At 37.7% G+C, this 14708-nt stretch overlaps 1 protein-coding gene across 1 annotated transcript in view; it reads right to left on the bottom strand.

Moving 5' to 3' along the window:
• Window positions 1-1465: 1465 nt before the first annotated feature.
• Window positions 1466-14708, bottom strand: part of LOC137284993 (E3 ubiquitin-protein ligase TRAF7-like) — a 146445-nt gene continuing 133202 nt past the window's right edge. Inside the window, exon 21 of the mRNA XM_067817097.1 lies at window positions 1466-6899. Coding sequence (XP_067673198.1) covers window positions 6888-6899 — 12 coding nt within the window. The 3' untranslated portion in view covers window positions 1466-6887. The remainder of the gene's footprint in view (window positions 6900-14708) is intronic.

The following is a 14708-nucleotide window of genomic DNA, read 5'->3' as shown; positions in this document are numbered from 1 at the left end:
CTTCAAGCTGTCAATATTTCATTTGAGTTCCAAGAATTGTTGTTATTTTCCTACTACACACATTTGTGGAAAGGACACATGTGAACAATTGGTAAAATGCAAATATAGACTCAGCTAGCAATGGTAACTCATGTTCACCAGTGACACAAGCGGTCTGATCGATAATCAGACTTACGGAAACAAGCATATTCTATCATTCCACCATCCTGACTTCGTGCTTCCTTAATTGAAAAAGAGATTTTAATGTGATTAACCAGACAAACGTATTAAAATTGTGCACTTCAAACTGATTAAACTCCGGCGGCAAAATTACCATAATCTTAAATTGGAAACAGTGGCCGTCAGAAGGGCTACTAATTCTGTTATAAACTTGTTTCTCCACGCACATTCTCCATTGATATCAAGACCTCACATCATAGGAGAGGGACACACAAACACCAGTAGTTGACATACTTAGAGAAAGAAGAGTATGGTTACTGAATGCATTAGCGAATTCTTACGTGCGGTTTAACTCTGCAGTTAGCGTGGTTCAGCCGTCATGAACTCTCTATCCACGTAGGCCAATTTGTACGATAACCACAATGTATTCGTGACGTTACGATCTGTCGTAACTCTACCGTGTACCGTAAACGTACACAGGGCGTACAACTACGAACGCTCTGTCGATCAGGGCCCTTATTCTTGAAACGTTTGTAGCCCTCAGAATTCTTAATTTTGATTGTCGCCAATGTGTTAAGAATGGGCTTAAGAAGTTCTTAAGTCTACAGACGTTTTGAGAATAGCTAGTAAGGAACCAGTTCTAACGAAAATTACCTACAGTGTGTATTGAAGATGAGTTGTCAATATAATCTTCTTGGAAGGTCTTGTACACTCTCTTGTGATCCTGCAGGCATAGACTGACTAATCTTGAATAATGGACCAACAACAGCAGGAATCATGGGTCTACCGTGGGGCACAAGCACTCAACGACCTGTACATTTTGTATGGGCAAATGTCAGACGACTTGCCATTTTCACCCGCTGGTACTGTGGCCATCACATGGTCATATAGAGTGTCCAGTAAATGGGTTTTGCCTTACCCCTGTCATCTGAGAACATCATTTTCCTTGGGGCGAGTTAAGTAGTAACCATGTGTCCATTACCTCAAACAATAGGATCACACATCATCGAGGTGACACATAAGAGTGAATGAGATGTAATTCCATGTCAATGTATAATCAGGTATATGTTTTTACACACTTGCTTCAGGGTGGGTTGTCTGCATGGAGAGAAATCACTTCTACCTTTAGGTTAGACTGCAGTCCCTTTCGACTGATCCCAACATTACTCAGTTGCAAGAGGAACAAAATGGTGTCCAAATTAATCATGTTGAATGAATATAAGAAAATATGAATTAAAACTCATCATTACTGGTTTACAGTCAACATTTGTGAGCAATTTATCACACTAAATACAAAGTCAGCTGGTAAGAATGTAACAATGTTTATTGAAAGCCATGGTCAGCAGAGAGATACAACGATCACATATTGTCAGCAGAGTAACAGGCAGAGGTAAAGTTATCAAAATCATTGCAGAAGAGTGACTGCCGAGTATTGGCATGCGAGTTTGCCACATATACAATGAAACCTTGTTAATCCATAAATACTATTCAAAGGCCATTAAAGAACACCAAATCTTAGAAGTAACTATAGGGAATCTGCCATGGCAGGACAGGACAGACTACTAAAGTGAATTAGAAGAAATACATGTTCTTCAACTTCCTCCGAGTTGTAATAAAATATTACCACTGAAAATTTTAACATATTTATGAGATTTGAGATTGATGTCCCTTTTGAAAATGACAGGTGGAATGCACCAGGGTTGACTATTGTGCTCACAATTATTGCACTAATATAGCAACATGCTTCCCTGCATGTGTGGCTGTTGCTCTAGTTCCTACCTATGCCTTTTTCACAGTGCTTGACTACAGCGTTTCCTGAACTTGGTACAGCATGAATATCCATTCACATCAGCCCCAAACTGGACAGGTTTTTGTTTTCTTGATTATGGACAATTGTAAAACAGGGTTAAAAGCAAGTAGTATTTTTAAACATCTCTTCATAAACCTGCAAGGAATCAAACCTTGGACTTTGCACTCTCGAATCTGTATCCACTCAAGCAAGCACACTGTTTAAAAGAGACACCTGTCCATAGATTTTCAGTCTGGATTAACAAGGTTAATTAAACTGCTTGACTATCCACTGCACGTAACTTGCAAATGTAACTTTCATGCATTCAGTCAAGTGTTATTGTTAATCTGGTAGTAGAAATTATGTTTCTTAACAAGGCACAGCCTCAGCTAACAACATATTACATTTGTAAACATTTGTAATATGGCAACAAGTTGTTATAATGATAACCAGAAAACTGTTATGGAATAATCACATTAACAGTTCAAAGTAGTCTTCATGAAACAATTATTATGAATTCATATCACACAAATTATGATGGATACTGAAATCAAGAAGCGTTATTGTCCTGAAGTGCAGTATCTTAATGAGACAAAAAACACTTTACACTTCCATACGTCAATGCCATAATAGTCTTTGTTATGGGAAATTGTCTGGCAGACATTTCTATACCTGCTGCAACACTGCATCAAATATATATATATAGGAAAATATCATTTAATATAAATAAAAACCAATTTTGATCTTTCAATATCCATGGGCAAATGTAAATGTTCCTATAGGTCAAATTATTCATGATTATTCTGAATGATTTGCACTGTTCAATATTTTCAAAACTGGCATGATTTCATAACATCATTTGATGAATAATTCATTATTATTTGAATAAAGTTTGTTCATCTTGAAAAAATATTCATGTGATAACAACAACATTTCAACATGAAGACAATGGACATTAGAGAATCGGGTTTGACACCGCATTTGTTTTAAGCACAAAGCTGTATCTTCGCACCACGATCATCACTCTCAAACTCCCAAACACACATGTGCCTCAGCACTAATACAATCAGGTGTAATCACTATGGCATGTTTCTCCATCTGGTTACCCCTGACAACCTGAAACAAAGAATATTCCGGACACTATCCCATAGATCATTGGCACTTTCGCACAGCTCACAGTTTCTGATATTTCAGTGTCGCATAACACTTTTGGTTGAATGGTCATCAGATAGTAGGATACAGTTGGGCAGTAAATTAGATGCAGGTAAACAATTTCAAAATGTTCATGAGATGTTTGGTTTGACAGAGAAAGAAATGATTGTAAGCTCTGTGTATATGCCTACAGTCTGTTTGGGTTCAAATAAAAACGATGAAGGATTAAACAGCTCAAAATAGGAATAAGTGCACAAAACATAAATAAGACACACGACCCTGGAACCTCTGTACCCAACAGAAACCTGATATTTTATGACTGATCATGGAAATAGTTGTTTAAGAAATTATCATGCAACATTGTTCTATTTTCATTCTTTACATCGAGAGTGACAAATGGCTGGTGGAACAGCCCTGGCCATTTAGTGACTAGTAGGGGACTGTGCTGAAATTCTCCTGAAGTGCATGACGACACTGTTCCACTAGCCATTGTCAACCCTTGGTGTGAAGTGTGAAAACAACACAACATAAAGAGATTTCAGATCCTGTACAGAGATATCTGGGACAATCGTCTCATTTATGTTTTATTTATGTCTTATTTATGTTTATTTACCCCTCTTTCAAGTTATTTGATCATTCATTGTTTTCACTTGAACTCAAATGGATTCTACTTACGACTGCTGATGACAGAAAATAACAGATACATGAGGTGGGCACTAATCTTGCTGCAATATTACCAATAATCAAAAACTGATAAAATTCACACAGCTTCTGTGAAATCCAGAACATTTCCATCAATGTAACTGAAAAAAAAAGACTTCTTTATATTTGTTGTGCTGACATAACAGAAAGATCTAAGCCATAAACATCCACTGACAGTACTCACTGTAGAAATATGATAAAGCTGACAGTGTGAATACCATTGTACAAGTACACTAAAAGCAGTCTTTCAAAAATGAAAAAACAGCATTATTGTAAAAATTTATAGATAAAAATCACACAAATTGTACATGGTAATACAATAATTCAAGAAGTATGTTAAAATTACCATTTCATATCTACAGTCAGAAACAAGACTACATAACAGTTGACTGGAATAATAACAGTGCTTTTGTACAATACTGTGGAGGTAGTATACTACTCACCATTCGACAGGCATATATGTATTAAGAAGTACCTCAGTATCCCTATCAAAACATGAGATGTATGTACAACCTATTACATATATTAAAGGATCAAATGTGCACTGGAGATTCAATATTCTCAAATCTGTAATTTTAATACCATTATTCAATTCCTATGAACAGCTGTTTGTGTGTCAGCACGAAATGATAGTGACATGGAGAAAATGACTTTAAGCTGTGAAAATGTGCAAGTAACAAATGAGTTTCCTAAAGGTGGCCACAGACAAATCCGTTTTATCTGATTATGCCTGAGGGATAAATTTTACTGAATACTCTACATTTAGCAAAAACGGTTTATTATTTTGTTCTATTATTTATATTTGAAAGAATCCTTCAGATGAAAGTAAGTTCTAACCCACATTATTAACATATTTTTAATTATTTACGTTTTTGGTGTATTTTAGCATACTGATAAATAATTCTGAAAAAACAAAACAAAACAAAAAAAAACCCCAAAAGACAAAAATCACTGAAGACACTAACCAAGTTTTGCCTCATGACAGATGTCAGGCAAATTGTGAATTAAACATAAAAGAATATCATGAATGTAAGCTTTTTGTCTTCATCATTCAAAATATCCTTATCTAAACAATTCCAAAATACTTGGAATAGTTGGATAACATTACTGACATTGATATTTTTCTCGTTAAAAAATATTAACAAATTATCGTAGTTCATTTGAATATACCATAGCAAGATTCTATCTGGTTCAATTCCATGTTCTTGATTAGGTGTCTGCACTTCTAGATTTGTTTGGCTGACATTCACAGTTTGACAACTTCTAATTGTGTAACCTTCTTAGTGTCTGCTCTAGAACTGTTAGAAGTAACATCCCATAATATGTTTGTAAAGTGAATGAGTTGATAGGTATGTACAAGAGGCTTTTTACAATGACAAAGATGCAAGGTGCAGGTATATACAGTGAATGTCGTGATGCATGACTACCGTCTGTCATGAGGCCAACCATTTCAAACATCACTCAACTTCATCATTCATCACCCAAAGAGAGAGCAAATCATGTACAACTGAAAATCTGTCCCTAGTCTTGATGCAAAATTCTCCAAAGAGCGTTTTATAAAACATCTCACAACGGTATACTTTCTTGACAGGTACATTTCTGATCTTATAAAATGATAAATAATTTTTAAGTGGCATTTAGAAGCTGGTATGATTAAGAGGAATATTTCTTTATTGCAACATATTTTTGGCAATAGATGTGACGCATTATCAAGCATATGAACTGTCTCCTTTCCTCAGAACTGTCCAATCATCTTTTTCTTGATGAAGGTGATAGGATTACATTGAAACGTCATATCTATTGCAACGAACAAGTTGTTCCTCCATAAAAACGTGTTCCTTTTGCTAAATAATCAAGAATAAAAACTGTGTTGTTGGTAACACATTCTTGTAAAGTACACTCGGTGGTAGAACAAGATCTATGACAAAACATTTCATGCCAGTGAAATGATTAAAACCATACTGAACACAATATCTGTTGTCCCCTCCATTAATCTCACATCTTACACAACAAGCAGCCATGAAGCATTCTGAAGTAAGGTCACTAAAAAAAAAAGGTCTTGATTACCATTCAGTTTCAGGTGGGAGATATCTCTTTGGTTTTCATTCACTAATAGAAGGTACATTGTTTGTTTCATGACACTATTCCATCTATATCGTATAAACCTGTGTAAAATCAGGAGCAGAGGAACTAGTGATTGATATTACAAGGTACAGTTTGAGACGATACCATGGCAAACCCAATGCAATGCATTAACTGTTAAGATCATACTGCAAGAAATAAACTGTGTTCATGCATGAATACTCAGAATGCTGGCTTATTATTTCTGGGACAGATATGTTGTATTGTGCCTTAATGTAACAAAATACTCTCTTGAAAATGCTAGTTGACTTGTTTGACTTGACATAGGAGAGTGGGCGAGTTTTATGTCACATCAGCAATTGCTACTGCAGTGACAAACAACTAAACATGTTCCCAAAAATCGAGGAGAATGTTGGCAGATATGCTACACAGCATTAGTGAGTGATACGATGAAACTGTTGTTCTGCTCACAGTCAGCAGCTAGACGATCCATTCCAGATTCCCTCAGTGAGCAGAACATTGTTCCTGGTTAGAATCTACGATGGCATGATTAGAGTAATCAAACCCAGAATGTATTGACATTCATAGACCTCTTAATGAACCCATTTTTGTTTCCATTATCATCAACATGGATTCAAATTGCATTGCCCGTGACAAATAATGTTAGTCTGTGATTGCCTTGTGCTGCATTTGTTTTATCTCACCATGCAATCCTACTTAGATATGTACTAATTATAACAGAATAAGCAAAATTAGATAAATTCCATGCCACACAAGCTCTGAAAACATGCGCTCATTCACACATAATTGGAAGCAATGATGGTGCTTCCTGCTGGCCTCCGGTACCCTGTAATCTGTTGACGTGCTTCTTCCTCAGCTTCTCATCAAACGCTGTGGGTGTTCCTCTAGGTCGGTCCCACTCAACAATGACAGTTGTGACGACTAATCGTCACACGGTACATATCACACCTGCGCATATCTGTCTTCATTACCATCCTCCTGATTACTGCCAAACCTGCCAACAAAAATAGTGGCTTCATCAACATTGTCAATTTGGCATGATCCAATATCCAAGAGCATGGTTTATCAGTCAATGTCAGTGTATTACAGGTGGCCTGTTACTGAACAAATTGCTTCTGTCTCACACAGCTGTGAAGATGACTTCATTACGGAACCCTTAGATAACATTATTCCATGTTTTGTTCTATATGTTTTACAATTTGTTGATTTCTTTTCCATTATGTAATGTTGTATCATTATTCATTATAAGATGAAATAAATGTTTCTCCGCCTTCCCTAATTAATTTTCAACAATTGACACTTAGGATATAAATGTACTGTGTTGGCAAATTTGATGAATGTTAGGCAGGATTGATAGTCTCTAAATTTCATTTGGAACCAAACATGTAACAATTCTGCTAATTTGCCAACACCGTACATTTATCTCCATTCTACCATGACCGATTTAAAACCAAACTCCTTCAGTGGAAAAAAACTGCATAATCCAGCATGGGATGAGAGGCGAATTGAACTCGTTTGTGAAGGGAGTGGTTGGTGTCATTCGTATGTTTTAAACATTTCAACATCATTCTGTCCAATGAAAACAAAATGCTGTTTAGTCAATGCAATAATGTAATACCTTAGAGCTTGGTTCCTATAATCTCAACCAGCCTAATGTTTTGTGTGCGGAGTTACTGTACCCTAATCTCATCATCTGACCTACTTATTTCCTTAGCAGTACGCAACACTTACGCAACAGTTTGATATAGCAGACCAGCCAGTGTTTACATTTTGCGAAAGTTTGAAATTTAAAGTGACAGTGGAAAATACTTGACTTTCGAATCTGAACCCTGCAGAATCAAAGAATAGATCCTTTTCCGATTGACCTTCGACTTGTAACCCATCAAAGACTGTTGATTTTTATGATCGCCAACTGTCAATCATGCATTCACAAACTTGCCTACATGCTGTCATGCAACAAAAGAGTGACAGTGCTGCTTTGTCAAAGTTTGTGTAAATGCGACTAGCTTGGTATTCCTTGGGACATTGTTTTAATCCTTTGGGACTGGCTTATGGTTAAACCTCTTTTCAAAGTGTACGAACATTACAGTGAAAGTGTTGCGGGGAACACTACGGGGTTGCTACACATTTTCTATAGATAGGGGTGCATTTTCACAAGGAATTCTGATTTTTATGTTAGATATTGATTATGTTTGGGGCTTTGTATTGTAACTGAGTTTGAATATTTTCATTATAGAGGGTGATATGACAGTGAAGTTCCCTGATAATTGTGGAGGAAAATCATATAAATGTATTTTTCGAGTTTTAATAAATGTTTCATCAGCATTTCCATCATGTCTGTTGTGTTGATATTAGTCATGTTGGTGGTCAAGCTGAAGTAGAACAGCAGCGTACATGCGCTGTGATGCCATGAAATCAGATGCATTTTCAATCCAAAAATTTTGAATTGCCTATGTGGAAAATTCCAGAGTCTGTTTCAAAATCCATGGAGTTGTTGTTATGATCTGCCATCATTGTGTTGAAACAGAAGTAGCACTCACAATAAGATTTGTTAATGTGCACTGAAGCAGCCTTAAAATCAGAGCGTCAATCCAGAACTGATACTGCCTGATTTTTCTGAACAACCAATCAGAATCAAGTATTATTTCTTGAGCCATGGTAGAATTCTGGATATATCCCACATAATGTCAAATTCTACTTGTGTCTGTTGGGTAGATTCCTATAGTGTGGAGCCAAATCGATCAATTGTTTAGTATCTAATTCAGGACAGTCATTGTCCAAATATTTGAAAAAAACCCACCAAACTATGTAACCAAGCCATATGGGACTTATTTGTAATTCTGCATTCGTAATTTGTATCACTACCACAGCGCACAGTGTCTTGTCAGCTACCTTGTTCTTCCTTGTCACTTCCATTAATTACTGTATATAACATTTATGGCCTATACTGGTCATCCCCCTTGGCTGTGTCTGTCATCACATTAACTGTAGAAGTAAGAGATATTGTTTCTCTATCTGTCCATTGTTGAATCTTTACCTGTCCATTGTTGTTAAAAACTGTACATATATATATATATATATATATATATATATATATATATATATATGCTCACATACATTAGTGGTGTAGAGTCCGTTATTCAGACTGTCTGTGTAGGGACAACCGCGAGCGTGATTATGCTATGGGTGATGCTATGGTGGGTATTATTAGTGCTAGTGGTGTTTGATGGGCAGTGTTTGAAGTAGGTGGTGCTAGAGTGGGTGGTGGCGTAGAGGGTGATGCTATGGTGGGTATTATAAGAGCTAGTGGTGTTTGATGGGCAGTGTTTTACAGTAGGTGGTGCTAGAGTGGGTGGTGGCGTGGAGGGTGATGCTATGGTGGGTATTATTAGTGCTAGTGGTGTTTGATGGGCAGTGTTTGAAGTAGGTGGTGCTAGAGTGGGTGGTGGCGTAGAGGGTGATGCTATGGTGGGTATTATAAGAGCTAGTGGTGTTTGATGGGCAGTGTTTTACAGTAGGTGGTGCTAGAGTGGGTGGTGGCGTGGAGGGTGATGCTATGGTGGGTATTATAAGAGCTAGTGGTGTTTGATGGGAAGTGTTTAAAGTAGGTGGTGCTAGAGTGGGTGGTGGCATAGAGGGTGATGCTATGGTGGGTATTATAAGAGCTAGTGGTGTTTGATGGGAAGTGTTTAAAGTAGGTGGTGCTAGAGTGGGTTGTACTAGAGCGAGAGGTGTTGGAGTTGGTGGCGTTAGAAAGGATGGTGCTATAGCTGGTTGTGTTTATGTGGGTGGTGTTAGAGTGGGTGGTATTGGGTGGTACTATAGTTGGTTGTGTCAGTGAGCAAGTGTGTTTAGTTTCTTACCACACTCAGCAATATTCCAGCAACATTGCAGCAGTCTGTAAATAATAGAGTCTGGACCAGACAGTCCAGTGATCAACAGCATGAGCATCGATCTGCACACATGGGAACCGATTACATGCGTCAGCCATGTCAGTGAGCCTGACCATCCGCTCCCACTAGTCGCCCTTTACAAGCATGGGTTACTGAAGGCCAACAGCCTAACTCATACCTTAACAGGCCAAGGGGGTGTTAAACTTGATGGTGCTACAGTGGGTGTTGCGATAATGGTAGTGCAACGTGGCTGGTGCTAGTGTAAGTGGTAACAAAGAGAGAAGTGCTTGAGGGTGAGAAGCATGAGCAGGTGATGGTAGCATAGGTGATACTACTAGAGTCGCATCGCAGGTTGTCCTAAGGTACTAGTTATTACACATAATGTTACCTGAGTATTGGGATTAGTGTCCTATTCAATAGTGACAATGCTAACTAGCCGGACAGTACCAAGTATATTCTCCATAAATAATGCATGCAAGAATCATTAATGTTATTTTTCAGATCAAACCAGACAATCTTAACCTCCAAGGTCCATGGCATTTTTTATCTCTCTAAACATATTATTCATTTGATATTCTTAGACTGCCTCCCACACATGCACCTCAAATGTAGACCTGCTCTGACAAAGTTTGCTTCCATGAATGAAACATTCCCAAGTAACACCAGGCACTTGCCAAATGTGATAGTCTTGAAGTTAATGTCTGGATTTCATCCACTTTGTGTAACAGGTCTTCACATTAGTCATAAGACGGACTCACTACTCCCCACTCCTAAGAATAGCAAAGTGAATCTTTTCTGTGTACCCAAGGATGCTGACCTGGTTAAAGACGGGCCATCTTTAACATCGTAACCACCCTCCCACGCAGTCAGTGACTGGCATCCTCTCAAGCTAGCAATAAAAATCCTCGTCTCCATCCACCTTTGCCATCTAGTTATGGAGATGAACCCAAATGCTGACGCTAATATAGGCCTGAGGTACAGAGAAGATTGATTTTATAATTGCTCTTATTTGATAGGCTGTTACCATTTCAAGAACTGCATACAGACAAAATGCATTAAAATGGGAATAAAATGTCAAACTTCACACTGGTTTATTGTGACCTGTGGAATGTAACACTGTGGCACTTTATTAAATTATCTGACAGATATTTTAGTTTGTTAAATAATGTAAGTGACTTTCATGTCTTAAACAATTCACAGGAAACTAACCACGATGAAAATACCATTTCTTCAGATGGCAATAAATCCACAGGGATTGGTGATTCACGAAGGATCAGCAAGTGTCAGAGCAGAGATCAGATTTTAGTATGAAGATGTGAAATTACAGTCTCTCCACATGATCTTTGAAAGACCCTTTGGGAAACCTTATTGGATCTTGTTTCTTTAACTAAAACCCCTCAATTTAATTCTTACTATTTATTTGTTAGTGAGACTGAACACGATACCCAGACATATTAACATTACATGATTCAGAAGTTTAGACACAAAAGTTACGTTGGCACCAACAGGATATGGAAGTGGTTTAGAGTACAATTGCATGGCAACATAGGCCTAAAGGTTAGAAACATGATCTTTATCTCAGCATCTTGCAAAGGAAACTGGGACAAAACAATTAACATTTCCTGACCTTCTACATGTGAGTGTAAAATCAATAAAAACGTATGTCATACAATTCCTTGTCAGGCATTTTAAGAATAAATCAAAATATTTTAAAGGCACACTAATCTCACTAGCTGCTGAGTCCATTTGCTGGCTAATGTAATGCAGTGGCAACAAGTAGGGTTGTCTATTGGCAAATAAATTGTTTTGTAATGTACTGTAATACAGGTATTCGCAGGTATTTGCATTGCGTAATATATGAGTATTGCAATATATACAGAGTTTAGTGTTTGATAGTGAGTGACACTCTTTGTACATGCAGATCCTCTTGTCCACATACTAAGGAACATCACAGAAGTTATGTTCTGATAACATCAATCTCAATAGGTTGCAGAGTTTCCGATTCTTTCTAACTTGCATCATTTAAAGCATGTAACGTAAACTGTTTGGTCAATTAATTATGAAAGAGAGTCAGTAGATTTTAACTTAAACCATAGATTCTGTGAGTAAGCATTGTTTTATCCTGTTTTTGGCAATTTTCTAGTAATGTCACGGAAAATGGGCTTCACACATTGTACCTATGTCAGGAATCACACTCGGCTCTTTGGCGTGACAAGTGAATGCTTTCCACGCTTGGCTACCAAACTGCCCCTTTTGAAAAATAGAGATAATGACAATACATGTTAGATATTTCTACCAAGTAAACCATTCCTAAGAAAAACTTTCACACTATAAATTGTTTGAAAAGCATGCTACAGTATACTGGTATTACCATATGTTTGTAGTGTCACAGACTGAGTTGCAGCGTGAAGGTAACTTTGAGGCATTATTGGACTAGTTCAACTGAGTACCTTTAATGCATATAAAGATAGTGATAACAGACTGGGAGCTTGTCAGATACTGTCAATCAGAAACAATTCTTACGGCATTACTTTTATATAAAAAAACCAACAACCAACCAAATTCAATGAAATCGGGAGCGAAAACATCACTCAGTTTAAGAATTTATTACACATATAATCAGTGGAAATACCACTCAGATCAGCACCTGTCAGTTTAGTTCCCATTGTTGTTCTGATGTGATTATTCAATGTATGTCTGAACGTATCACATGTATCATGGTAGCACAGCAAGACAGAAAGGATCAGATAGGTTAAACAAAAATATTTGATCAAAGAAATAACTGATAAGCACTAACTGATTAATCACAATGATTATCACTGGATCCACTGATATAGGGTGTTTTCAGAATTAAAACAGACACACAGACAAACAGGCTTCTGCAAATTTAAATTACCTGATAACAGCGTAGGGATACATTCAAAGTTTTGGTGAATCAGAATTTACATTGCAGCTGTATCGGAAATTAATAGCAATTATTGACCAATCAAAACTTGTGTTACATACTATGTTGAATTAGTATGCATGATATCAGACCCATAAAGAAAGATTGAAGGTGTACAATAATATATATTTTGCAAAACAAAATTCTCAAGTTTCTACTGCTGTTTCAGATAAGCTCAAACTGAAACTTTCAGCATGGCCTGGTCAAGTGTAGGCATGTAACCATTTAACCAGTGTAACCAGTAAGGTCTGATGAAGTGTAGCCATGTCTCCATTTGGACCCTGGCTCAGTGTAGCCAGCCTGGCCTGGTCAAGTGTAGACATGTCTCCATTTGGACCTTGGATCAGTGTAGCCAGCCTGGCCTGGTCAAGTGTAGCCATGTCTCCATTTGGACCTTGGATCAGTGTAGCCAGCCTGGCCTGGTCAAGTGTAAACATGTCTCCATTTGGACCCTGGATCAGTGTAGCCAGCCTGGCCTGGTCAAGTGTAGACATGTCTCCATTTGGACCTGGATCAGTGTAGCCAGCCTGGCCTGGTCAAGTGTAGACATGTCTCCATTTGGACCTTGGATCAGTGTCAAACCCTTTAATCAGCAGATGGAAACATCAATGGCATTATTATCACATCTGTCAACTGGCTGAACAGGTTAAGCTGGCTGCATGTCATCAATCTATCAGTCTCCATGAGACTTGAGCCTGTTTCAGCCATTGGGTAAGGACACGGACAAGAAGCGTTCACTGTGGCTTAAATGATGGAAGCTACTACTCTCGCATAAGAACGAAGATTTTATGGCCCAGCTGAAATAAGCATGAAAAAACCATGGTATACCATGGTATACCATGGTAGACCATGGTTCACAGACCATGGTTTCCATGGTCTAGCACGGCTTACCACATCCGGTAAATGGCACCACAGTTTACCATGGTAAAATAAGACCATGGTCTACCATGGTCAACCATGGCAGAATTAGACCATGGTAAGCCATGGTCTACCATGGTAGCAAGACCATGGTGGCGGTAAATGGCACCACAGTTTACCATGGTAAAATAAAACCGTGGTCTACCATGGTAAAAAGTGACTATGGTGTACCATGGTAAACCATGGTAAAAGAAAAACCATGGCATACCATGGTCTACCATGGTAAACCAGAATAAAATAAGACCATGGTGGACCATGGTCATCCATGGCAAAAATAGACCATGGTTAACCATGGTCTACCATGGTAACGAAACATCATGGTGGTAGTAAATGGCACCACAGTTTACCATGGTTAAGTAAAACCATGGTCTACCATTGCAGAAAGAGACCATGGTGTACCATGGTTTGCCATGGTAAAAGGAGACCATGGTGTACCATTTATTACTACTGAAAAAATGAGACCATAGTAAGTACAGCATGTTCGTTAGATTGCACAACAGTTTACCATCAGAATAACCTTTGGCTATTGAGACCATGTTGAAAACCAACCATATCACACCACAACCTACATAGAAAATAGATATAGCACGAACACCATGGCATAGAAATCAATTAGAATATCAAATATTAAAGAATTAACATAAAAAAGACCCATGCACTGAAAACAAACTGTTTACATTACGAAGACAAAGTTTATTACGAACATTGCCTCAGATTTAAATGAAAGACAATTTGACGATAGCTGTTGGAAAGCTCACTGGGATTGTGGGATATCCTGTGCAGCTAGAATTATAAATCCAGTTACACTGCTGAGGAAAAATGGTATGTGGACATGTTCATCTTTTTTCAGAAGACATTATTATTTATTATTTTAAAACAGAAATGGGATGTCCTTCAGTCTGTATCCAGGAAAATGAACTCTTTCGGGACAACATTTCATGCAGTAATATACAATTTCAGAAATCCCATTAGACTATATGATTTAAAAGTAGACACAATGAGAGTCATGACCAACACAGAATTTACAGGAGTGCCCCAAATCATCTAC

The sequence above is a fragment of the Haliotis asinina genome, chromosome 5, assembly GCF_037392515.1.
Source record: "Haliotis asinina isolate JCU_RB_2024 chromosome 5, JCU_Hal_asi_v2, whole genome shotgun sequence".
In the NCBI taxonomy this organism is placed as follows: Eukaryota; Metazoa; Mollusca; class Gastropoda; order Lepetellida; family Haliotidae; genus Haliotis; species Haliotis asinina.
Note: the sequence above shows the minus strand (reverse complement) of the source record. Positions and strands in the feature narration are given on the sequence as shown.